The sequence below is a fragment of the Semicossyphus pulcher genome, unplaced genomic scaffold (assembly GCF_022749685.1).
Source record: "Semicossyphus pulcher isolate SPU_LCO1_2020_fin unplaced genomic scaffold, fSemPul1.0.p SCAF_14, whole genome shotgun sequence".
In the NCBI taxonomy this organism is placed as follows: Eukaryota; Metazoa; Chordata; class Actinopteri; order Labriformes; family Labridae; genus Semicossyphus; species Semicossyphus pulcher.
Window position 1 is genome coordinate 4271028 of NW_027211648.1, and position 24806 is coordinate 4295833.

The 24806-nt window shown below is 40.6% G+C and overlaps 2 protein-coding genes across 4 annotated transcripts in view; both read left to right on the forward strand.

The window, feature by feature from the left end:
* Positions 1 to 4771, forward strand: part of rab11fip5a (RAB11 family interacting protein 5a (class I)) — a 30347-nt gene extending 25576 nt beyond the window's left edge. For both annotated transcript variants that reach the window (XM_069661930.1, XM_069661931.1), the window contains 2 exons: positions 201 to 357; positions 1322 to 4771. In XM_069661930.1, coding sequence (XP_069518031.1) covers positions 201 to 357; positions 1322 to 1582 — 418 coding nt within the window. In that variant the 3' untranslated portion in view covers positions 1583 to 4771. The remainder of the gene's footprint in view (positions 1 to 200; positions 358 to 1321) is intronic.
* A 1213-nt stretch (positions 4772 to 5984) lies between these two features.
* On the forward strand, positions 5985 to 24558 carry sfxn5a (sideroflexin 5a). 2 transcript variants are annotated; one of them, XM_069661905.1, is made up of 15 exons: positions 5985 to 6032; positions 8061 to 8129; positions 10773 to 10850; positions 11291 to 11317; positions 12133 to 12187; positions 12700 to 12725; positions 12921 to 12974; positions 13728 to 13784; positions 13921 to 13986; positions 15675 to 15765; positions 19029 to 19144; positions 19360 to 19445; positions 20192 to 20194; positions 22238 to 22355; positions 24406 to 24558. In XM_069661905.1, the coding sequence occupies exons 1-15, from the start codon at positions 5985 to 5987 to the stop codon at positions 24481 to 24483; spliced, it is 972 nt and encodes a 323-aa protein (XP_069518006.1). In that variant the 3' UTR covers positions 24484 to 24558. The 2 variants fall into 2 exon arrangements, with proteins under 2 accessions (XP_069518006.1, XP_069518005.1); XM_069661904.1 differs by lacking the exon at positions 20192 to 20194.
* The last annotated feature ends 248 nt before the right edge of the window (positions 24559 to 24806 follow it).

The following is a 24806-nucleotide window of genomic DNA, read 5'->3' on the forward strand; positions in this document are numbered from 1 at the left end:
AAATAGATGTAAATTCAAGTCCTCTTAGTCAAATGCATTAAGTATGGCACTTTCAGACACGTTCGGACCTCCAGTATGGCAGCCAAACTAAGTTCTATACATCACCTGAAAGGTTTCTATCAAAACAAAAGAAGCCACAAGAGGTGTGTACATGAAGAGGGATATCTGATCATATGTGTGTGTGCTGTTGTGCTGTCCAGCCCCCACCCAGTGAAGCCTCTGACCACTGCCACACTGGCTGAGGAGAAGCGGACTGAGGGCCGGTCAGTGCTGGCCACCGGCCTGGAGAAGCTCAAGTCCACCATCCACCCGGGAAGAAGCAGCCAGATCAGCGAGCAGGAGACGGAGAGGAAGAAGGTACAGTATGTTTGAACAGTTATAACACAGCAATGCTGCCCTTCAGAGGCAAAATACAGTAACTATGAGTTTGTGATTTGAGGTTTATATTTATTTGACATTTTAATCTGCTAATACTCATTTATAATAATCAAACTAATCATTTTAAAAGTTGTTGTGTCTTTAGCTTGTTTACTTTAATAAACAAATGTTGCTCAAATTAGTTTCTGACGACATTCATTCGAGAGAAATGGTAACATTCACCTTGTAAAAACAATAAGGTCAGAAAGTTATAGAAATATATAATCCCTCATCTTCTTTATTTAAGTTTTACAGACTTTAGGCAGGTTAAATGTTTGGCTTCTATCAGTTTGATATCAGATTTTTTAATTCATTAACTGACGAAGACTGATTAGATTTTGTTAATGATTATGAATTCTTTAAAAGCAGCAGTAAGCGCCTTGGAAAACAAGGGGGAAAATACAATACTGCATGTTTGGCAGAATAACAACAGTCTTTACATCATTTACTTACACATTCTTACACAAATAAACTAACAATTGAGGCAGTAGTAGACAAGCAACTGCTTTGCTCTGTAGGGTAGAACGGCTGTTTTTGTCACTGCAGTCTGGTGGCTTTGAAGAAAGAGATGTAACTGTTGCTTCTGTTTAAAAAGGATCTTACCATATCAAAAAATAATCTGCACTTTTGTAAGATATTTAGAATAACAATCTGAGCCTGCAAAAATAAGAACTTTTTAGTTAATGTCCTTTTGATTAGGCGCAGTTGCCCCCAAAAGTTATGTTGCAACCATCGCAGCCTGTTTCATGGCTGTCGGCTGAAGCAATCTACTGGAGCATTGCCACACTTTTTGTACCTAGTTTCAGTTTGATCCAAAATATGTCCTGGTATAAAAAAATGACATGACTACCCTTTAATCATTTTCCAATAAAAATATATCACCCCTTCTTCTGTCTGTGTTCAGTCTCTGACGGAAGGAGCGGGCTCGTACTACCACCTGACCCACAGCGAACTGGTCTCCCTGCTGGTGCAGCGGGAGGCGGAGCTGGAGCGGCAGAAGACGGAGTTTCAGCGGCAGAAATTTTTGCTGGCCAAACGGGAGGTGGAGCTGAAGAAGTTGAAGCCGCAGGTCAAAGATCTGGAGGACTACATTGACACGCTGCTGGTGCGAATCATGGAGCAGAAGCCCACTCTCCTGCAAGTGCGGTCATCAAAGTTAAAGTGACGAAAGCGGGGGGAAGGGTTTGCAGTTCAGTCCGCATCTGTTCACTCTAACCTCCACAACAGCTCTTTAGTCTTTTCACTGCTATGCTGTCCTTTTTGATACAAATATCTAGGCACTGAGAGATGTCGAGGCGATGTTTTTCAGCCGGCATGCTTTACTGTGCTGAGACGCGTCCTTGTCGAAGGGTTCTGGTCCGAGTTTTTCTGAATGTAGCGGGTCCTCAGGTTGTTTTCAGGTTCACACAGAGGGTTGGTTTTAAGTTCACAGAGGAGTGAAACCCAGATGCTTCACATTCTGGATCCTGATTGTAGAGACGTTGATTCCTCCTTTTCACCTCACCGTTCACTTCTATCACCTTATCACAAAATAAGACAGAATGGTAGAGTTTCAGTCCAAAACACTGTATACCCACCTAAATAACTACATTTTTCATAAATATACACTTCTCCAAAGCTTTTGTAGTTCTGTAGAGAGAGGAGAGCCAACAACATGAAGGCCCACTCTCACGTTTTAGCTCATTGGCTACAAATTGAATTGACTTAAAATCAATGTCCACCGTTTCCGTAGAGTACCATCGTGTTTAGATTGATCTTATACCTTCAAGGCAGCCCGAGGTTTCAGTTCATTTCACTGCAGAATGAAAATCAAATTGCAGAGACTTGAAACCTGCTCAAGTGAGCATTTTTACGCCTTTCTTTTTATTCTATTGTTTTGTTATGAAGGGAGTCATGCAGCTGAGGCTTCTGGGACCTTTTCAAAACACGACTAAATGAGACAAGTAGACATCTGTAAGAGTTAAATCCAAATATCAGAGATATTCACTTTGCTGAAATGTTTAAAATATTTGGGAGGCTGGACAACTGGTTTAAACATTTAATAGATTATCAAAACAGTTGACTAATTGAATGAGGTATTGTTTTAACTCAGCTGTGCTTTCAGTTAAATTAACAGACAGCTGTAAATCTTCTCGTACTTGGCAGCAGGTTTTGGATTTCAGGGCATTGTAGATCTGCCCAAAAAGGAGCAGTCCCTGCTTACTGTATTACACGACAGTAACACATCCCTGACAATATTAGAAACAAACAAATGCTGTTCACTGCAGTGGATCTCATGTGTATCTCAGGTTTCTGCAAGTTTATTTTTATGGTTCAAGGAGCAGGTCGACATTTTTGGAAGTGCCTTTATTTGTTAAACTTTCAGCGTTGTATAAGAAGATCGAAATCATTTTAATGGCTGTAATATAAATATTGAGTTGGAGCCAGGAAACAATTAGCATAGTTTAAGTTTGGAAGCAGGAAGCAAACCGCTAGCTCTCGTCAAGGTAATGTACAACCAGAAAAATAAAAAAAAAGATGTGGTTTTATAGTTAGGTATCACATTCGGGTCGTGTGCAGGGACTTCCTGGAGTTTTGTTTGGCTAAAGGGGAAAATGAAGGTAACAACAAGACAAAAGAACTCCAGGAAGTGACTGCACCTGGCCACCGTTATCAAGAAAGAGTTACAGCCCATAAAGACATTAGACAGAGCCAGGCTGTTCCACCTGTTACCAGTCTTAATGCTAAGCTAAGCTAATCACAATATCAATCTTCTCCTCTATCTTTTGTGAAGTAAAAAAAAGCCATAGTTTTGTTTCCCAAAAATGTTGAGCTTTTCTTTAACTGTAATTAACTGAAACCAGCGGCTGCTTAGAAGACAGAAAATTGATTTAATATCTTTCAGTATGTTTTGGAAAATATATTCTGCATTTATTTTAAAGTAAACCCTATACAATAATTATCGGTAATCACACGGTGTGTATGTTGTTCTGGATTGACTCTCTACAAATGTTCCCCAATGAATATCGAGTGCTCCGACTAGTTATCGAAACCACAAACCAAATGAGCGGTGTGAGAGCTCGGCCTCGTCACGTGCACATCACTGGGAACTGATCGTAGCTGCTGAATGTTCAAAAGTGTTCTTAGCCAGCAAGTGAATGGTTTAATTTTCTACGCGCGATGACTGCTGTTTATCTTGTGCTGATTCCTCTTTATTTTTCTCCCCCCTCCCTTCTTTACTCTTGTTTCTGTTCAATGGGCATGTCTTGAAAATAACCCATAATGCTCAGCCTAATAAGCTAACTGATTCTTGTATGGGTCACAGTGTTATCAGGTGAAGACAGTTATCACTCAGTATCAAGATCAGTGCATCACGGCTTCTCTGATCTCATGCTTCTGCCTTCCCCAGTGTGTGTTATCAACACGGCTCCTCTGTGGAGAAAAATGCCTGCGACATGCTGGTACTTGACTCCCCCTCCCTCAGTGTTGGTGTGTCACATCCGCTTCTGCTCGAGCACGCTATATCGCTACTGCTTTCAGGTGTTACAAAGGGATATATACCGCTTTTTACAGCATATATGCCGTATTGAAATGCCAAATGCTGCCTTATTTTTGTTTTGGTTTGACGTTCATTAAAAATCTAGCACTTCATTTTCCTTGTCAAGGCTCGGGGCAGGTTTTGAGAAAGAAAAGCCATCCGTTCACTTTTTCTTCAATTTCTTTTCATGCTTTCTTACGATACTGTTTAGATCACTGCACAAGAATAAATTGTATGCATACCAATAAAAATGAGCAGTCATGCCAAAAAAAAAGAAGCCTTGAAACTGAATCAATGGAGTAGATTGATACACCATAAAGTATTCTGATATGATGCCACTTTTAACAGCATTCGTGGATGTTCTTGCACTACTTAATCGTCAGAACATAGCCCTGCTGTACCTGTCTGTTGATAGCGGTATAGTTAGATCTACTTTACACCGTACTGCACTTTCTAATCGCTCTGTGATTTAAGCACTCGGCCTACACTGACACCACAACGATTATTTGCCAGTGAGCTTGAAGCATACGGAAACATCCCAAAACAGTCTTTTGTCATCTCAGTTCTGCTGTGCGATCGCAATACAAAGTGCATAGACGACTGTAGAGACATATTTACATGTGACTCGGCACTTACCAAGAATAAACGTCCTTTTTCCATGTCTTCCATTTTGAAAATTTTTATTTAAACTGATTGTATTTTGTCCTCGATTGTGTAGCCGGTGGAATGTGCTTAAGGTAGTATGTAAGATTGGAAAGTTTACAATTCGTGATGCAATTCTGTTTCACAAATTTTGTATATTTAATAAAGAATATTTTGTGTTTCTTGCTCACCGTATGTTTGGCTGTAAATCTTTCTTTGGTGTGTGTTTTTGTGTGTTTATAAGGTTTTTAATGACTGCATTTTCCATTTTGGTATCTGGTTCAAAGTTTGTAGAATACCTGGATTTGTACTAAAACAATATTAATGAAAAAATTCAAGCATTTACACTTAATCAAATGTAGACCTTTTCCTATTAGGCACGGCAGCTTTGTTTATACAGCTCATCCAAATGCAAAGGCATTTTCAAGTAGGCTAAGAAAACATTAGAATCAAATTTTTAAAAAATAAATGCAAAACTGAATAAATATGAGACGGAACAAAAAGAAATGCATACAAAATACAGTTACAGTGCAGGAGAGAAAACAGAATCTTCTACTGATACTGTCTGACGGATGAAATGTCTGAAAAACCTCATACCTGTACACCTGCATGTGACGCTGAATCCCCTGTGAAGTCGTGTTTCACATGTAATAACTTGAAATGTGCCTGTATGTGATTAGATCACACATAGAATGTCCCATGTGAAATATCTGAGAAACTGTCAATATGTGATATTTGCACCTGCTTAAGTGTGCTCCACTTGTAATCAACATGAAATATGCTTGGCATGACAGGATTATGTAACATCCTGTTTTTAAAGTCTAAATAATATACAATGTTATGTTTAGGAAATACTGTAATCGACCCATATAATTCCCACCCTGACAACTGAAAGCCACTGAATCTGGCAAGAAAATTCATAGAACAGTGTCCATCAAAAACAGACCACCATACTACTGTTTTCCAGGTAGAATGACACAACAACAACAACAACAACAACCTAATTTCATAATATTTTGTCAATCCTCTGCACATTTTTACTACTACTGACTGTTATTCAAAGCCACCACAAGGGGGCTATGTTTTACTCTTCAGTGCTTCAACCAACAACATTGTGACTCAAAGTGTTTTTCTCAATCTGGTGAACTGCAGACTCAAAATCATGCATAACATTTTCCCTCCCTTACCTTCCCTCTTAAAAACGTAAAAACAAAGCAAGTTATCCTGGGAAGTGTAGTCTGCTACCAAGGGTTCATTCATTTCTTGAACCCGGAAGAACTACATTACCCGTGACGCTGGGCCACTGAACAGCTCTGCTGCTGCTGTTTCATGAAGAGTTTGTGAACACAGTTGTTTTATTACATTAGAAAGGGAAAAGTGGTGTACTTTTGTGTACCTTTGCAGCAGCATGTCTGAATATCCGACATTCCAGCATGGCAAGTCTCGTTTCGATCAGGTACTGTTATTTTTCACTACACTAAAATCTGATCCAGTTGCACTTCAAGCACCAGGCAGCTGTTGACATGGGATCTGTTCAAGTCCATATATGTGAGATATAAGATCGTATGTTTTTATCCCACATAGGATTTTTCAGTCATATTATTTATTCAGTGGTAGTTTGCCTCTACTTTAACTTGCAAACAAATACACTAATTGTGTCCTCAGTGCGTCATCATAACAACACTAGCATTAATGTTTACTGATTTATTGTGTGACAGGTGTTTTGTTAAATTTATGACAGACATGAAATATTATTTTTTAAATTATAAAGTGTTATAACGCTGAAAACGTCTGCTTTAACCGTGTTTAATCGTCTTGCATAGTATTCTTTCTCAATTTTAACACAAGAGTTCGGCGGCGGTCAAAGTTCACGTAATTTGACGTTCGAACTTTACGCACAGTTACGCAAGTTACGTAACAATCCCAACGGCCATCTCTTTGTGGTACCAACTGCTCAAACTGTTTAAGTTGAAACTCAACGTCACAGATATCGGTGCATATAACTTAATGTATTGTTTTTAACATGCCTAAAAAAGCATACTATGCTGAATTAGTTGACCTAATTTACGGGTGAGTAGTTCTATAGATTTCACCTAGCTTGACAGCTACACTCTTAGCTAACGGTTTTGCTAGCTGAAGTCACTGCTAAAACCGTCCACTTTGGTGACTTGTCGAAATGGAGTAAGTTTTTTTTAACAAACTTAAAACACATTTAGAGTCAGAATCATCTTTCATGGCTAACTTGCAAATAATTAGACTCAGAAACATTAGTTTTAATAATGTAAATGAACTTGGGAAAGTAAAAGACTTAAACTAAAGAACCGTAAGTTACCCTAAGTACAAATTCAAGATAATTTACTTGAATGTTTCATTTTCAGCCCCTGTATCAGAGATACTTACAGGACAGCGACATTACATAGGAAACAAAGCCAACCTAAGGCTTATTAAATGGCAATGAGTTGCATTATGGGAGCTGTAGGAGCCATTGGTTTTGGTGCTTAACCTACTAATGATTATAAGATATGATAACTTTACCGTGATCTTTTGTCAGTTTATTGTGCTTCCCCAGCCTTTGTTGAAATTAAAATAGTACATTTCTGAAGGGTTATGTAAAAGAGGATGAAAGTTAAATGAAGAGTTACTAAGTAAAAACATTTGCAATTGTCAGATCAGGTCCAAATCAAGTCACAGAATCAGAGGTGACAGAATATTGTGTAGCACCAAAGAAGCTTATTTTAACCTTGAAGTACAGGTAAGATTATTCCCCTCTCTACACACCAGTCTCAGTTGAATTGAACCAACTAAAAACTATTCCCCCATGCCATGTTTGTACCACCATCCATATGTTCAGGAAGTCACAAGGCTTAGCAGTGAGTCAGATACCAGATTTTCGTCCAAATTAGCAGTTAGAGTAATTAAACTGATGTTAGGAAGGGAATGGTGCCACTCAAAGCTGCATGGTTTGTAGCTGTATCTACGAAATCATTCCTTATGCTCAGTGTAGAATAAATTATTGAAAGGTATTTTTGGCACGGCCATTATGGAAAGTAATTGCAAATGGTGTGAGTGGTTTCGGGTCCCTAAAATATGCAGATAGGAAACAGTTTGTCAGCCGTATTAATGAGGAGGCTCCACCTGGTGTGTTACAACAGCTGGCATGCTGTAATGTGACTGTTTACAGGCTAACAGCTGGAGTCTCTCTTCCTCTCTCTGCTCAGAGAAATAACCCAGAATCTGATTTGGCCGCCTATATTTGAGTAAAAGTTAGTTTCTTGCCTGTATATGAATTGTAAAAGTAAGATTTTCAGGTATTTCAGTTATTAGACAACGAAAACAGATATTTAAAGCTTTCAGTTGTCTTATATTAAATTATTTATTCTATTAATGACCATGTTAACCGAATTTATGTTTTAATTGACTCTTTTTTCAATAAATGTGGCATTTAAGATCATGCTTGTGTTTTTTGATTCTCTCTTTCCCCTAGAACACATTTTCTGGTCGATTCAGGCACTTCCTGGATGTGATTGACCCCAGCACCCTCTTCGTGACAGAGGTACACACATTACGATTAATAACAGTGATCTGTTGTAATAAATGCTATATTTAACAATCCTCTAAATTGTGTTAAGCTTGCACATTTTCCATTGAGCTGACAGTCACAATAGCAGTCACCTAGGGCAGGGGTTCTCAAACTTTTTCGGGCCAGGGACATTTTCCAAGGACCCCCTCATAATCGTAACACAGATTAAGCATGTTTGCACTGTTAGATGCCATTGGAACTATTTGTATTGTAAAACTTATCAACCTAAATACTTCAAACCTGTTTCATAGTGATGAAAAGGTAAAAAATATGAATCATGTTAATGCCGCTTACAGACTTTAAAACAGAGGTTCATTTTATTCTAATTGCTTGTGGACTCAACTTGACTTGACTTGTTTATACTGTTCAAGTTATTGATCTTAAAAGCTTTTAGAACATTAACAGTAGCAAGACAGCCGCAGGAACGGGTCGTTGGGACTTGAGTGAGTTGATTGATTTGTGACAGATTGACTTGATGTGTCTAAATCATATCAGTTTCTATTGGTCCAACGCTAACCTAATGTGGGTGGGATTAACGGACACAATATGCTTATTTCATTGGCGCAAATGGTCCTCATCTGTAGACATACAGTCTTTAATGACACAGCACAATTTTATAATTTCTTAAACATTTATTATGATTATTTTGCGGACCCCCAGGCTATGGTTCGTGGATCCCCAGGGGTCCCAGGACCACTGACCTAGGGCACCACGTTCTTGGGATGGGCTTCAGCCTCAAACATTCTGAATGAGTGTCCAGCTCCATGTGTAAAAACCACAACTCAGTACATTTGAATGTTTTCATATGAGAAGGAAGGGTAAAAAGTTAGCAACTGAAGTAACTTCTCAAGAATTGTGGATTTATGATCTGTTGTACAGTTCTCTTCATCATGATTGTAGGTGCTGTTGTTTGGTTAGCGTGCCATAGTCAGTCAGATGGACGAAGAAAGAGGCAGGCTAAAGGGATAGACAGGTGTATGATGGAGAAAAAGGCGAGAGAGAGGGAAAAAAACAGCCGCAGATGATGAGAGGTGAACGGTGCAGGCACTACAATGCATAATCTGTGTGTCAAAGTGTGTGTGATTGAATGAACCCCCTTTTAATCACAGCACTAATACAGAGAGAAAAGAGACAAAGAGATTGTGGGCAAAAAGACACAGCAAGGCAAGATATGACGATGAAGACACTGATCAGAGACGTGCTGATAAATCCTTCCTGTATTACATGTAAAACAAAACTGTTCATGAAAAGAAACCCCATTTGTTATGAAGGGAAGTTATGAAGTGTGGCATTGCGTGGCAGTGAAGTCTCACTTTCAGTTTTTACTTGACCTTTGTTTCACCCAGATTTGAGCGAGTCTCTTGAGGTCAACATGTCTTCTGTTTTTTGGAGAATTTGGGCCAAAGGGGCAGCACAATAACGTCTGAATGAACACAGAGGCAATGTTTACTGAAGGAGAAGGAGAAGTGCAAGAAAAAAAACACATATTAAACTAAATTTGACTTAGTAATGTCAGGTCTTGAGATTTCCTTGACAACTGATGCATGAAAATACTTAAGGATTCTCCTTAACTGCGAACAAATCTTTGAACTTCTGGGTTACAGGCCATTCTCGGGGCTGCCCTGCCCGTCCTAATGTTTCCTCAGGTCTTGATTGTGTTGTGGTAATATGTTCATGGAGTCATCAGAGCTCTGGTGCTCTGGGTAATGAAGCTGTTAGCGGGCTCTTTGGTGACAGTAATAGCGGCACTAGCTCCTGGGATGTGATGAGGTGTGGACATGTGGGGTAGCTGTGATGGGTGGGAGTGTGTGCGTGCTCTCTCACACACACACACACACACACAAGCACACCTTGCATCCTGCTGGGCCAGGCATAGCCTCAACTTGCCCTTAATGACAAGAGTGGAACTGGGACGGCCATGATTTTGCGTAATACACGGTCTCATGCACACACACCTAACACTATCACACACATGTACACACACATGGCAAGCTCATTAAGACAAATTGGGCCACATGACCTGGTATTTTGCTCAGCATTAGACGATGATCACACCACAGAAAGCTGCTCATTACCTTTTAGGAAACTCATTTGTCAACTGAAAATCAGCATGAAAGTTTTAGTGAAGCACAATTATCACACATCGAACAGTGTGCCTTACAGAGTGGAGGAGAATAAAACATCTTGAAGTAACGCACAGCAAGACTGTCCTGATTTACATTCATTTATTCTATTTTTGTTTTATGTTTGTTTTTATTTAATTATTTCTTTTTTATTTATGCTTGGAAAACTTTTTAGTTTATGATCACCTTATCAAAGATTGTAAGATGTTTGTTTTTTACTTTCAAAGGGCTACTCTAAAAAATATGTTAATCTGTGATGCAACAAAAATATTAGTTTATCATGAAAACATCAGGTAAATTGATCCCAGTTTGTGTTGGCTCCATTTAAAAATTGTATGCATGCTTTCATGATTATTTGGATATTGGTCGCAATTTTTTTTAGCCAGGATAACCGTATGAAATTTACATATCATGCAATGCCTACATGCAACTAAAGCTGCTGTCTTGAATCAAACTGTCAACGCTGTGACTTGTATCTATTTTGTGAAATCAGAAACGGCTGCAGGAATGCGTGGAGCTGATCGATCGTTTCAAACAAGGAACTCTGCCTCCAGGAGTGACGGATGCTCAGGTAAAGTCACAAACATTTAGGATTAAGTCAGTTCTTTCTGCTGATAGGGAAAATGTTTTCCTTTGAAGAGTGTTGTAAAAGCCCACACTCTCTTTCTTCTTGATGTTTAAGACAGCAAGTAGGTTCAGGGAGTGTGTTGGTTGGTCCACAGAAGGGTCAAAGAACGAGGTGTTTGTGAAGCACTTAGAAGCAAGAATAACTAGCTGTTGATGTGTTTAAAAGCAACATTTAAATGCTGCCAGTTTTTAACTGAAAAAATATATATACCCAGAGCAGTTTACACCTGAGCTCTCCCTGTTACACATACTAAAGGCTAACATATAAACGTTACTTATGTGAAAAAATAGACCTCAACTGAGCTGTAGAAATACTTGACGCACAGTTCAGTACCTACAAATGAATGTTTCTCTAATTAAATATATTGTGTTTTGTCTCTACAGCTTTGGCAAGCGCAAAAAATAAAGCAGGTAATATGTTTTCACACTCTTGCAGATATTTCTACAAACTATCTCAATCTTTTGTTATCTGCTTGTTCTGTTGTGGGTCAGTGGACTGGCAAACAACACATACACCAGTCTTTACGTCTAAGCATTACACTTGTTTACACAGCAGACATCTGGTAAAGTGTGGCTTCAAACAGGAACATGCAACATTATAAACTCCATTCAAATGATAAAGATAGTGAAGCAGGCTTAACGCCGCAGTGAGTGCCAGCTTCCAAAAATGTCTGACAGTCAGTGGACTGCAGGTGCAGCTGGTCAAACCAACAGCAAATGGAAATCAGCCACGGCAACAGCTCTGCTTTGGAGTTCTATAAAGGTGTTAATGACTAAATGGCTAAATGAAACTTTATATTTCATAAATGATTTAGTTTGTTCATGAATTTAGTTTGGTTTTTTTTACATTTAAAAAAAAGTAAAAATGTTGTTAAATCAAATGTTTACTTCAAACTGTACTTCATAAGTGCCATGAGTATCGGGAAGAAAACGAATGCCTTCCACGCCTCTTCAGTCAGCTGATCTCATCAGCAGTAAAGCAGGATAAGAACGAGATCTCCAGCTGTCTTAGAGGATGCTGCACTAACAAAGCACTGTCGTTTATCTTTGGTGTGTACCTATGGGAAGATTTTCAAAGCTTCGACACACAAAAAGAACTCTGACAACATTATATCATTTGTTTCTAACAGCGCTCAAACTTTCTTCCTGACTCATTTGAACTGAATTAACTCAAATCATTCGGTACTCATTATCATCTGATCCTGATCATTACGCTCTTATTACAGGCCATCATCCACCCTGACACGGGGGAGAAGATCCTCATGCCCTTTCGGATGTCAGGTACGGTAGCTCAGTGTGGAAGCCTTGGGGGAAGTGGGATCTGGGGGCTTGTTATGTGGTCCAACATGGAGGCGTCGTGCACCCCGGGAACTGTCACGGCTCAACGGGGCTCTTCGGGTTGTCTGGAAAAGGTCACACTCAGCTGGGCGCTGATTAAAACCTCTCTCCCACGGTGACCGAGGAGTTCTCGAGGCTTTGAAGAAGCAAACACAAGTATTCCGGTCCGGTCTCAAAGCACCTTTTCTTTTTTGTAAAGCTACTTTGAAGTGTCCGAGAGAGAAGAAACGAGGGCGGAGATAGAAACACCAGCCATTAATATGTTTGACAAACATTTTGTACTTTGCCCTAGGGTCCTACTGTTTTGTCATCCTGTACAGATCAACGCTTTAATACAAGAAACGGATGTGTTGTTAAAGAACGATTTGAATAATTGTAAAGAAAAACTTCTTCAAAGCAAATAATTTTGAGTTTGAAACGGTAATAGTGATGATACTGACTCTGTCTTTGAACAGGTTTTATCCCGTTTGGCACACCAGTGGTAAGACTTTTTCACATACTTTTTAAAAAAGAAGAAGTAGTCCAAGACAGCAAGTCGTTTATCCACATTTACATTTAAATCATGCGCTAACTTCAACACTTTGTTGGTAACAAAGATTGGTCCTCGAACATATTGCTCAATCCTACAAAAGTACGTTTGTAGTTTCCTCGCTCATATGTTTTTTATCTTGTGAAGGTTGTTGGCCTCCTTCTTCCAAATCAAACATTGGCTTCAACTATCTTCTGGCAGGTGAATACCAACTGCAATTTCATGTTCTTATATTATCAATAATATAACAAACGCACAATTATCAACATCACAGTTCTCAACTGCGGTCCTGGAAATGTGTTGTAAAAACAATGAAGTGACAGGTTGAGAAATATGAATGCTTGACAGTAAGATGCTGAAGTGACAGCAATAGCAACCAAAGGCTGATGTAATTATTATATTATAATAAAACGTGTGTGCTCATTTTGTGTGTCTGCAATAACATGAACACAATACAACTTCAGGATCACCTACAGCCTGCTTTTTCCAGATCTTTTGGCCGCCTAAGTTCAAGCTAGTAAATGAAAGTTGAGCTTTAAATAGTCTGTGAAGGTTCTCAGCTTTAAATTGTTTATTCACTTACGGACTCACGGTGGGATATTTAGGAGACAGATGATGAGCAGGCTGGTGAGCTTGGTGTGAGCCAAACAGACAAATCATAAAACACAGGTAAGATAAGATAGTTCTTTATTGATCCTCAGAGGGGAAATTCAGTGACAACGACAATGAGGAAGAGGCAAGTACAAATAGAAAAAGTAACAGATAGAAATAAATTTAAAATAAGAATAAGAGATGTATACTAAGAGAGACAAAACTTTTGAACTTCATTTGTTGACATTAACCAGTGGATAGGGACATAACATTGTTGAAAAAACTACCACCTGTAATCTCATCAGTTGTATCAGCACATAAACTAACAAGCTCGTCTTCTTTTGACTTCCTCTTCTTTTGCAGTGGTTAAACCAGAGTCACAATGCCTGTGTTAACTACAGCAACCGCAACGCCTCCAAGGTACTGTATCAGCAGTGAAGTGACCCAGGCTCATTAACACAGACACAATGCACTCTAATGTGTGTTGACAGATGTGCATGAGCTGCATGAAATGCTTTACGATTGTGATGTCGCTTACTTTTCATTTTCACTGTAGCCGGCTCCAGTTTCCAAATTCGTTCAGGGATACCTCGGAGCGGTGACCAGCGCAGTCTCCATTGCTGTGAGTTCCCATCATGCCTCTCTGAACAGGCTCTGTGGCTCCAATGGCTTGAGGCCTTCACACACTAATAGCTGAGTCACCAGTTTACAGGGTTCCCACGGCTCCTTAAAAAGTCTTAAAAGGGTTTAAATTAAAATCAGGGAAATGAAGGTCATAAAGTGTCTTAAATTTACCGTAAATCTGCAGAAGGTATCACATTTGTGGGTGGTGTGCTTAAGGCTCACGCAGTGGGCTAACATTACCGTAACAAATAGAATAGAAGCAGTTGTTTGACAGTAATGTCTCAGAGACTCTACAAGCTTTACGTGCTTACGTTGTGTTGGTCAGCTACAGTCACGTCTGGCTGCGTGACATCGTTTTGTTGTTTTCAGTCGGGATTTGTGGTTAGATAATTAAGCTAAGATTGGGAGATGCAGGTTTAGCAGAAAATGGTTGGAAGAAGAGAGGTTTTGGAGATGGTTGGCACTGCAAGAAACGACGACGCAAAGTGCAATTTAAGCCGAAAGACATTCTCATCAGGGACCATGGGATGGGAAAGTTGTTGGATCCCACAGAAGATCTCGAAAGCACCAGCGCTATGCAGCAGCTAGTGGTAGTGGCGCCATGCCTTAAATTGTATTTGTTGAGGTCTTAAAAAGGTCTTAAAAAGTATTAAATGGTGCAAGAAACCTGATTGATCCATTAATTTATTTGAATCCAGGGGCAGAGCAACATATTAGCATGATAACGTAATGAAAACGTGCAATCAAAATGGGTTTTCCAAGCAGTCTTGTTTGTCTAGTTGTAAGATATTTAAAAGGACCCTAATAAACGAATAAAATGTGATTAGTTTGGGCTCTGCGGCTGCAACCCACCCCGACATGTGACACACCCCAATGCATTCAGGGTGTGAGGGCCTGTTCAATGCTTCTTGCAGCACTAGTATTAATATTTTTATAGAAAATATCTTTTTCATGTCATGTGACCAGGTGTCCCCGGGCTTCAGGACAGAGTTTAAAGGTTGTGATGTTTCGAATAATTTGTAATATTTAGTAAAAACGCTGCATGTTTTGCATAGTTTTGATAGGAAAACTGCCAAATTCACAGAAGTTGAATTTCAGCATAAACCTTTGAATGAATCTTTTCACAAAACCTTTAATCAGTTGGCCCTTTTTCTTACCTTTATGTCATCCAAAACCCAAATGTCAAAAGGCTATAATACACGTTCACACACCGGCCTGACACGGCTCTTAGTGTAGACACTGGGCTCAAACGGAGCCAATTACTGGTCCTGCTGGGCGACCATCCGGCTGCTGCCCTCAGGCTTGACAGCGGCAACAAGCACAGAAAAAAATCACGGGGTGCCTGGAGGGTGGAAATAGGGGGCGGGGAGGGGGGCAGGAGCTCTCCAATTAAACGTCTGCTCTGGGGAAGACCCCCTGCCGAGCCTGGGAGAGCCGGAGGGAGAAGTGGTGGTGCTGGTGTGCTATGTTAGAGCTCATAGCCTTTTGACTACAGCCTTCTAGTGTGTAAAAATATAGTAGTTTTTAATTGTTTGCGCAAAGAGCCAGGAATTTCATTTTTCTCCCAAACAAACAACTCCTGACACTGCAAAGTCTGCTTATTTTTTGAATATCCAAATTGAATGTGCTAATAATTAACTTGTTTAGTGTGAGGCTGATCGATTATCACATGCGTCTGATTTGCAGGTTGGGTTGAATGTCTTAATCCAGAAAGCCAGCGGCTTCAGCCCAACTACCAGGCTTTTGGTGCAGAGGTTCATCCCCTTCCCAGCAGTGGGTGAGTTCAAAAAGCTCAGGGAAACACTTCATGGGGTGGACAGGGATTAAGCCCAGTTCTCTGCTAAAATGACCCTTTAAACTATATGAAATTTCCGTCCATGTACAAAAACACACTTTGCTTCTCTGTAAAAGCACAAACTGTATTATCATGTGAAATGTAGTGCTCGTGTTCTCATGATTAGCATGTTAATTTATGTATTTTAACATGCTCATTTTTTGTACGTATTTCTTTTCCTGGTAATGTTGGAGTTACAGCAACAGGCTTACAGATACTGTTAGCATGCGCAAATGACTGTAAAATTTAGTGTCTTGATAAGCATACTTCTTCTGCAAGCATGATAACATTTAAATATGTAAAATTTAGCATGCTGCTATGTTAAGATGTGAATGTTAGCATCTTACGTGCTTGGTGAGTAAAATGTATGAGTTTTTACCTGGTGTTCTACAGACATCATGATGCAATAAGCCTGTTTGTGGAGCATGCTGATGTTTAGCACGCTATGTGTATAGTAATCAAAAGATACATGCAGCTGGTAAGAATTTGGTGATACATTTTTTGAGGTATCTTGTATAGGTTAGTTTGGTTAACTGAAAAGATAGGATATCACAAAGGTTTTAGGGATTACCTTCTGGCGACCATCAATGAGGCCGAAGTCAAGTGTCACAGGGTTTGTCAACAGATGGACCAAAGTGTGATTTTACGAAACCTTAATTATATATTTCATGCCTATTTTTTGTTTTCATAGAATGAAATAAAAGATGTAGAGAGACCTGACATGCGCCTTCATTTTTAGAGCGGATCTGTGGTCCTTTTAACTCCCTGTGTGCGAGCCAAACACAGCTGAGCGATTTGCTTCTCTGGGCTCCTCACCGTCCGTTTCCCTCTGCAGGGTTAGAGACGTGTTGCGAGCTCTCTTTGTCAGACGTGTGTGGAGCCACAAGCTGATTTCATGCCACTCTCCCGCAAACACACAGTCGCACCCAGGGGTATAGACCCGTGTCCCAGAATGCCCCGGGCTGCTGGCTCATAATTAAATTGTTTGCCTGCCCCCCCTCTTACCATGGCGGTTCTTTCAATTAAATCAACAGGTTTCTATAGCGCAGCCTTTGCCTGGTAATTGGCTGCTTGTTAGAACTCTGCTGCCGCAAACAAATTGGATAATTACCCCCAAAGTGGCGTCTATGTCAAGGCCTCATTTACCTGATTTCTGTTTGTTCATTGTTGTTGCTGCTGTTGTTGTGGTAGGCCAATATAAAAGGTAATTAAAATGGCTAATTGAAGCGAGCAAAAGTAAAGTGCTGTTTGAATTTTCACCCGCTTGATTTTGTGCGCTTACTTAAGGCTAGATTTATTTGTAATAACCTAATCAAGAGGCCGCCTGTCATTCAGTTTATGAAGACTCTGACTGGAGGGAAAGCCACGCCGCCAGAAATGTATGGGGATAATTAATTTGTTGTCTTGAAAATATTTGTCATTATTTGTGATATTTAGGAAGTTAATTACTTGAAAAGTTCTTGGATGCATTTCCATGAAGTACGATGAGTTATTAGATGACAATTAGAATGCACAAAAATGTATTTATTTCAAATAATTACAAATTACAGCCACATATTTCATCATTAAGCTGTACAGACTTTGTAATAAAGGCATCAGTGTAATTATAAAACTAAATTCATTATTGCAAACATTTTTTTTAAGTAGATATTCGCTTTATTTTTTGTTATTCCTTGCAGAAACCCCTCTATTGGCCCCTCTGTTAATTGGTCTGGATGAAGCAAAATCCCTTGTAGGTAAAAATGGCTATTTGCTCAGTCAATTGAATTCCCCTCACAAAGCGACCCGTCAGCCCCGCAGCCTTTAGTAAAGATAACTCTGAACGCTGTTGTCTTAAATTAAAAAGGCCCGCGGCGCCACCACTAAACTCTCTAAAATGAGTTTTTCTTATTCCTATTAGAGTCAAGGAGAAAGGTCCATCTATATTAACATACATTTGTGTTCATTTTGGCTCCCGTGAATAAATCATAGCGCTGATTTGGCTGTTGCTTGAGTCAAAGTCACACAGAGGCGAGGCATGCTGTGCAGTTTGGTGGATTATGACACAAATTATAGTGCAGGAGTGATTTAATTCTGGCTGCTTCAGTGGGAAAGGGAAGCAGGGGTTCAGCGTCTTTCAGAAGACAAATACATAGATGTCTTTATATTTCCTTGCAGGAGGTTTACTGTTACAGCAGCTGAGAGCAACACAAGAGTTAAAGACATACATAAAAACTACACTTATCAATAACAAGTTCTTGTATTATTGTATTATTGTTATAGATTGTTATAGATTACTAATACTCATCTTGTAAGAACATTTTACACAAGTTAAAACATCAATACTTCAGTGCAGAAATTCTCTGTTCTCAAACGTATGACTATTGAAACATACATCATGTACCAAGTATAATTTTGCTGGGACATTTTCATGAATGCAGGGGGCACAAAACCTGACATGTTGAGATAAACTCTGAAATAATTCTATTTTTTGGGGACTTTTTTCTTTACTAGGGTGACTAATTGTAAATAACTATACTATTGTAAAAATATTGTAAAATATTTTCTGTTCTGCTTGGAATATAGCTTGTTGGTACCTTTATAGGTGTACTTTAATTTGTGAATTGATAACTGTGTCAAAGAAGTGACACCAGTGCCGTCCCAGGCGGCAGCCTGCTAGAGTCGCTTCTTATCGTCTGTGTCTTTTATTTATTGTGTTTTCTATCTTATCTCTTATCTTATGGATCATTTCATTAACATTATGTTTGCTTATGTTATGTTTACTTTGTCAAGAGGCTGATGTTGGTGATTTAATCATTTGTTTATTAGATTACTTATTGTGATCACACAGCCCCTGTTCACAGACTGTTGCCTGATGAAGGTCCAGCACCGAAACGTTGCAGCAAATTAATTATTTTTCTGCAAGTTGCCGAGTGTGGGAGCTTACTTTAAAAATGATTCTATAGGAAATAAATTACCTGTAAAAACTCTCGATTCTTTAGCAAGAATCCACTTCAATCATCCGATAAAACCACCTTTAAGGGTGTGATTCCTCATCCATGCAGTCTCTACAACAGTACCCACAGGAACAAACAGTGTAACCCTTTCCAGCTCAACAGCACAACACAAGCTGCCTGATATTACCACATACATGAGACGGTAAATTTGCTAAATTGTGAAATATGGTAATTTAAGTCACTTTCAATAACATTCTCACCTCTTTACAGCGAGTGCAAACGTCTGCAACGTGGTGCTCATGAGGCACTCGGAGCTGTCGGAGGGCATCAGCGTGCTCGACGACCACGGCAACGTGGTGGGAACATCGAAAGTAGCTGCCAGGCATGTATGTTACTTTCCCCCGACAGTGATTCATCTCGAAAAGTGCAGATTTGATGGTTTATTATCAATGATGGATTGATTATTTTTAATGCATTATAGTCCTAACTTTATATGACAAATACCTGTCAGTTCGAGCAGAATTTTAAGGGTTAACAAAGAGCAAAACAAATTATTAATGTCTTTGTTTCTTCTGTTATTATTATTATTTTTTTGTGACAGGCACTTTTAGAAACAGCTCTGACCAGAGTGGTCCTACCAATGCCAATTCTGGTGCTCCCTCCCATGATCATGACTGCACTGGAGAAGTAAGAAACTACTTTAATTTATCTTAGATCGGGTGAGAGGGGGGAAGAGGCTGCCGTTGGCGGATCTGACGTTGCAGGTGGGAGTGTATTGGTGAAGGAGGTCAGTGATGTAGGGGGGGGGGCTAGGTTGTGGAGGGCCTTGTAGGTGATGAGGAGGATTTTAAATTGGATTCTTTGGAGGTTCTATGGGACGACGGTGATATGATCTCTGGTGCGGGTATGACAGCGTTAAATCTTTAATCATCTGAGTATTTCCTAGCCTCGGATTGCCTCATTGCCGCTGCAGTCAGTGAACCCTCTCCACCACTGAGATTCAGTGTTGTGGGATAAGACGGTAATGATGTCTTAATGATGCAATGTGTTTATACGGACGTCCTGTGATCGATGGCCTGGCTGTGCCTGCGGTGTGTCGAGGAATGCAGCCATCTTTGTAAATCCTTGACAGCACTTGTCCCGACCGCTCCGAGCAGGCGGGCTCAGGCAGTGAGGCCCGCTGCCCAGGTGTGTTTGGGATTCCTGGCAGCTGGTTGACTGAATGGGGGGGGGGGGGGAGAGAGAGAGAGAGAGAGTGAGAGAGAGTATGTGAGGTGGACTGTGGTTGCAGGTGAGTAGTGCTCAGCTATCCTCTCTGTCAGCTTGCCTTCAGTGGCTCTCAATGGAGCGAGAACAAGGGGACAGAGACGGGCTCCTGAGCGGCCCCTCAGTGATGGATAGCACTGCTGAGAGCAGATTTAGGGCAGTGACAGCAGGTTCTGTCCTTCATGTGCTTCACTCAGTGTGAGAGGCTAAAGACAGAGTAAGTGTATTCAGATTATTTATTTTTCTGTCTTAAGCTCCGTCTACCTGCGGAAGAGTCTCAATTTCAGCCCAGAAACTCAGGTGACTGTAGCAGGTATGGATAGAGGGCAGCAACATCTCTGCGTCAGTTCCAGGCAGTTTGGATTATTTACCAAATACAAAAGGAACATAACGCTATTCCACATAAACACATAACAGCACTTTCCCTCCCTTCAGTTACCGGGGGGTGTTGTTTATTGATGCTTTGGCGAAGGGAACAACACTCCTGCCATAGCGTGCCCTTTCACAGGCCTGTATCTGCCACCTGATGGAAACAGTGTGAAGGATGAAGTGAGGAGGTGTCCGGGCTCATGTGCAATGACAAGTGCTCTGTGTGTGACAAGAGGCAAATGCATATCTATAAACATTATACTATATTTCAACATATTAGCAGACAATTCTACAGGACTTGACAAAGATTGCAGGGCTCCGCAGCGTCTTCGTGGGTTTTCTCATAAGCGGAATTTCTTCCTCGGACTTTATTGCTGATATTAGCTGACATGAAAGAGCTATTAAAACTTTCCAAATCAAAGCAGATTCCCAAGACAACTCTAAATTTTCCTTCCTTAGATGGTTCGATGGCTAAGGCAACTTGTTTTGTGTTCGGTTAGCAAACTCTACTTCCTCCACTCTGTTGATTTACAGGCATTCCTAAACCACAGCCTTTACCGCTAACTTCTGATAAAACTATCCTACTAGTTCTGCAGGTTACCTATTAATGTTGCATAAGGAAATAAGAGATGTTCTGATCTATGAACTATTTAGAAGAACAACTCTCTTGATAACTAAAGTATTCAAAGGTTCTTCCGCTGCTGACAAACAAACACCTTCTGCCTTTTGTTGAATTCTGTCACATTTTCATGCTCATAATCACCCCCACCTCCTGCACGAGGTGTTTGATTGTTCCTGTTGTCATACCTCTCTGTGCACACTGCAGCAGACAAGAGAATGCCGTTACATTAAAGAACTATATCTGTCACTATCATATAGTTATAGTTATTATATAAGTAGAAACACTACAGTCGCTGTTTATCTTGAAATATAGAAAGAGGCGCAGTGTTGTCTGTTTTTGATCCGACTCAAGTCAGCAGGGATTTTATATTAATTGGTCTCCTCATGGCGACTGGGAGGCTCAGTCAGGGTGTCAGAGGTAAACAGTTAAACCTGGCTACGACCTTAATCAGAATGTGGCCACTAGCCAGGATGCATGTTAACACAGCCTGCACTTTATTACATCTATTTTATATAACTTTAAGTTTTTCACCTGATTTTAAGGTGTGGACAAACCTTCCTTCATCACTCACGCGCCTCACAACTTCTCTCCCATTGACTTTTCTCTTTGTGATCCACTTCTTAGCTCGGTATCTGCACGTTTCTGTGTGTGTAGCCTAATTAAACCATGGCAGCCATATGTGTTAATGAGCTCCCTCATTAGGCAGTAGCTCTCCTCGTTAGGGGGAGAGGCGTCGCTGGTTGAGGAGGGATGGAGCGGCTCTTTCTCAAGCTCCCGCTGAGTTCACTGTCCCACACACTGAAGAGGGGATTATCCTACGGAGGGCAGCCAGGCGGGAGGAGAAATATGGGCTGAGATGAGGAAATGTATTTCAGGAGATAGATTCTTTAAAATTTCCTCAAATAGTCTGTGTGCTCAGTCAGAGAAATTACAGTTCTGCAGATGATGGCCGTATATCTGAAAGTGTTTAGATGCATTTTTAAGAGATCTTGCGTTAAAATCTTGGCTTTGATTTTGACAAGGGGCTTTGGAAAATGTTTGACGTTGGTAAACGCATTATAAAGTCCAATATCAGTTGGATTCTAATGCTGTACCCGTACCATGTGATGTGAAAGGGTACAGTGTAACTTTTAACAGGATACATCCACAATGCCATCACAAACTCTTGTAACTGTAAGGTAGATAGAATGACAGTGTTTCTGTCTCCTCTGTGTCCCTCCAGGCTCCCTCTCCTGCAGAGACGCCGGAGGCTCGTCCTGCCCATCCACAGCCTGGTGTGCCTCGCTGCCTTCGGCCTGGCTCTGCCTCTCGCCATCAGTCTCTTCCCACAGATGTCCGAGGTTCGTCATCCCGATAACTCTCTTCCCCATTTGAGTCGGTCTTTCCTCTTAAAGGAGCAGTTCTCCCCCTGGAAAAAGCCGCTGTCAGTCAAAGCTGGTGTTCTCTGTAATCGATAGAAGCAGTGATATTTGAAATTGGCGCCATAGCTGTGGAGAAAGTTGAACAAACAGCTCGTGGTTTCACCCGTTCTACATTCCTTCAACACCCAGCGTGCACTGCGCCCCTCCCTCTGAAAGGAACGGCCCAGCGAGAGACGCTGGAGTGAAATACTACCGTTGTCCTGTCAAGGACATTGATCGCTGCAGGCAATGGCTCAGAGCGGGACAGAATCCATCTAGAAAATCTTCAGGTCTGCAGTCTACATTTCAAACCTAAAGATTTTGAACGAGACATGACATCGGAGGCGGGCGTCCTAGATTGAGGAAGTGTAGTTTAGCAAGCTGCCTGGCCTCCGCCAGATGACACGTTTTACGTGGTCTGGAGGAGGTTTTCCAGGGCCCATTGGAAACCGTAATGGCATTAGCTCCCCGTAATAGCAAAAGTTGTGGGTGGAACCAATACGACCACTCTCTCCGTCCTGTCTTTACCCTGCTGTTGAGGGACCTAGCTCACTGACCGATATTTTAAAGCCTGGTTGACGCGGCTATTACCATCGAGTAACTACCTTGTTTACATACCTTCAGAATACTGTCCAGGAAAAAAGAACAGATCTACAGCTGAAGCACATGTTTCAAGGGCACCAAACGTAATGTGATCAGTTATGAGCTGTAAACAAACCAAATGGCAGCACGACTGCGGCACAGCTCTCTTTGGATTTTCTGTTGCTGAAGTTTCAGTTTCTGTAGGTGGTAATTTTTTCTTCATCAGTCCAGCCCGACTGCCTGTCACTCGTCCTGCTAACTGTCGAGTCTTTCTTTGATTGATTTTCATTTCTTTGGAAGAGATGCTGAACAATTGTATGTGTGAAATATTTCATCAGCTGGAATTAGGTTAAACCAGTTTTGTGTTATATCATTTACAAATAAAAAAGAAGCAAGTTTAGTGAATGTCATAATTAAAATGCCCATGTGATTATGATCATCGCTCAGAGAAACAACATCAGAATCAACAGAAATCCCTCCTTTAACTTCCTGTCTGTGTTGAGTATCTGCCTTACTCATGTCTGCCACGAGTTTCAATGACTGATTAAAATGACCGGAGTCTTTTGACCTCTTTAAAGTTCCCCCATTGAGCTTTACAGAGTCTCTCTCCTAATGAGGCGTAGCCCTCTGAGACGTAACCTGCTCTGTTATGATCTGCCCAGAGCTTCTATTGCCTCCATTCACTGATGCCGTCCAGGCTAACAGACTGAGATCTAACTTTTGCCTTATTAACTCCAGTATGTGTCATTCTACTCATTAAATAACTGTGGCACGATTTTAGTTTTCACTCCACGTCTCTCTTTGTCTTCTCTCTGCCAACTGACTTCCTGACACAAGCCAACCAGCTCTGGCTTTAAAATGTTTAGGATTTAATTACCACTGAAATATCTCAGACAGCCATATGGCAGAAAACTTCAGACATATGTGCCGCCAACAGTCCTGTGAAAAGCAGGCCTGTTTTTCTCTCACAAGTCCTTTTTGCACTTTCGCAAGAATAGCAGACGAAAAAAAAAAAAGATCTCCCCAAAAAGCAACATGAATGCACTGCTCCCCTGGACCCCCCGCCTCCTCAATTTGTCCCACTTCCCCATTTCACACCTACCAAGATGTCTGATTATGATTCTGCCTCCAACTCCAACAGCCATCTGTCTCTGGTTCAAATATTAGGAGATGCAAACCTCAAATTAGACTTTAATCTGCCAAATTGGCTCCTTTTGCCCGTTAGCAGTAAATACAGAACCGTTAAAGCTTTTAAGAATTATTTAGTTACAAATTAAACAGTTTCAGATCTTTAAATAACAGCTAATCTATACGATTATGGATGAATCTACAGCAGACTGTTTACAAACGTGTTTGTGCCAAATATTTCCATTTAGCACGGTTGACCTTTTTGCTTTGATTCCCACAGATCAGCGTGAGTCAGCTCGAGCCGGAGATCGCGATGGCAACTGATTGTAAGATTGTGACGTACAATAAAGGCCTGTGAGTGATCTCTGCTGATAGGACCCTGCCGCTCAGCACGCTGCGGACGCCCTGAAGCTGCTACAGAATGAATCATGGTAAATGTGGCTGTGAGCGTTTAGCATATGCTCACAGAAAAGAGGAGTTAACCATGAGAGTACATTTTGTTTACTTCATTATGATGATACTGTGATGTAGGAAAAGATAGATATATATATACATATATATATATATGTTACTACTGTTATAAAATGGACACATACCAGGGAAGGAGGACCAAATAGATGTATTAATGACTTTGCTTGCTCCATTTTGCTTTTGTGCTAAAGACGGTAACAGCCTGGTTAG

What these genes read in the sequence shown, in the direction of transcription:
- sfxn5a (XM_069661905.1), top strand. Translation starts at nt 5,985, where the DNA reads ATGTCTGAATATCCGACATTCCAGCATGGCAAGTCTCGTTTCGATCAG. An exon ending in AAGCGCAAAAAATAAAGCAG is followed by an intron (nt 11,318 to 12,132) that starts GTAATATGTTTT and finishes CTCTTATTACAG; the next exon opens with GCCATCATCCACCCTGACAC. An exon ending in CCAGCGCAGTCTCCATTGCT is followed by an intron (nt 13,987 to 15,674) that starts GTGAGTTCCCAT and finishes TCTGATTTGCAG; the next exon opens with GTTGGGTTGAATGTCTTAAT.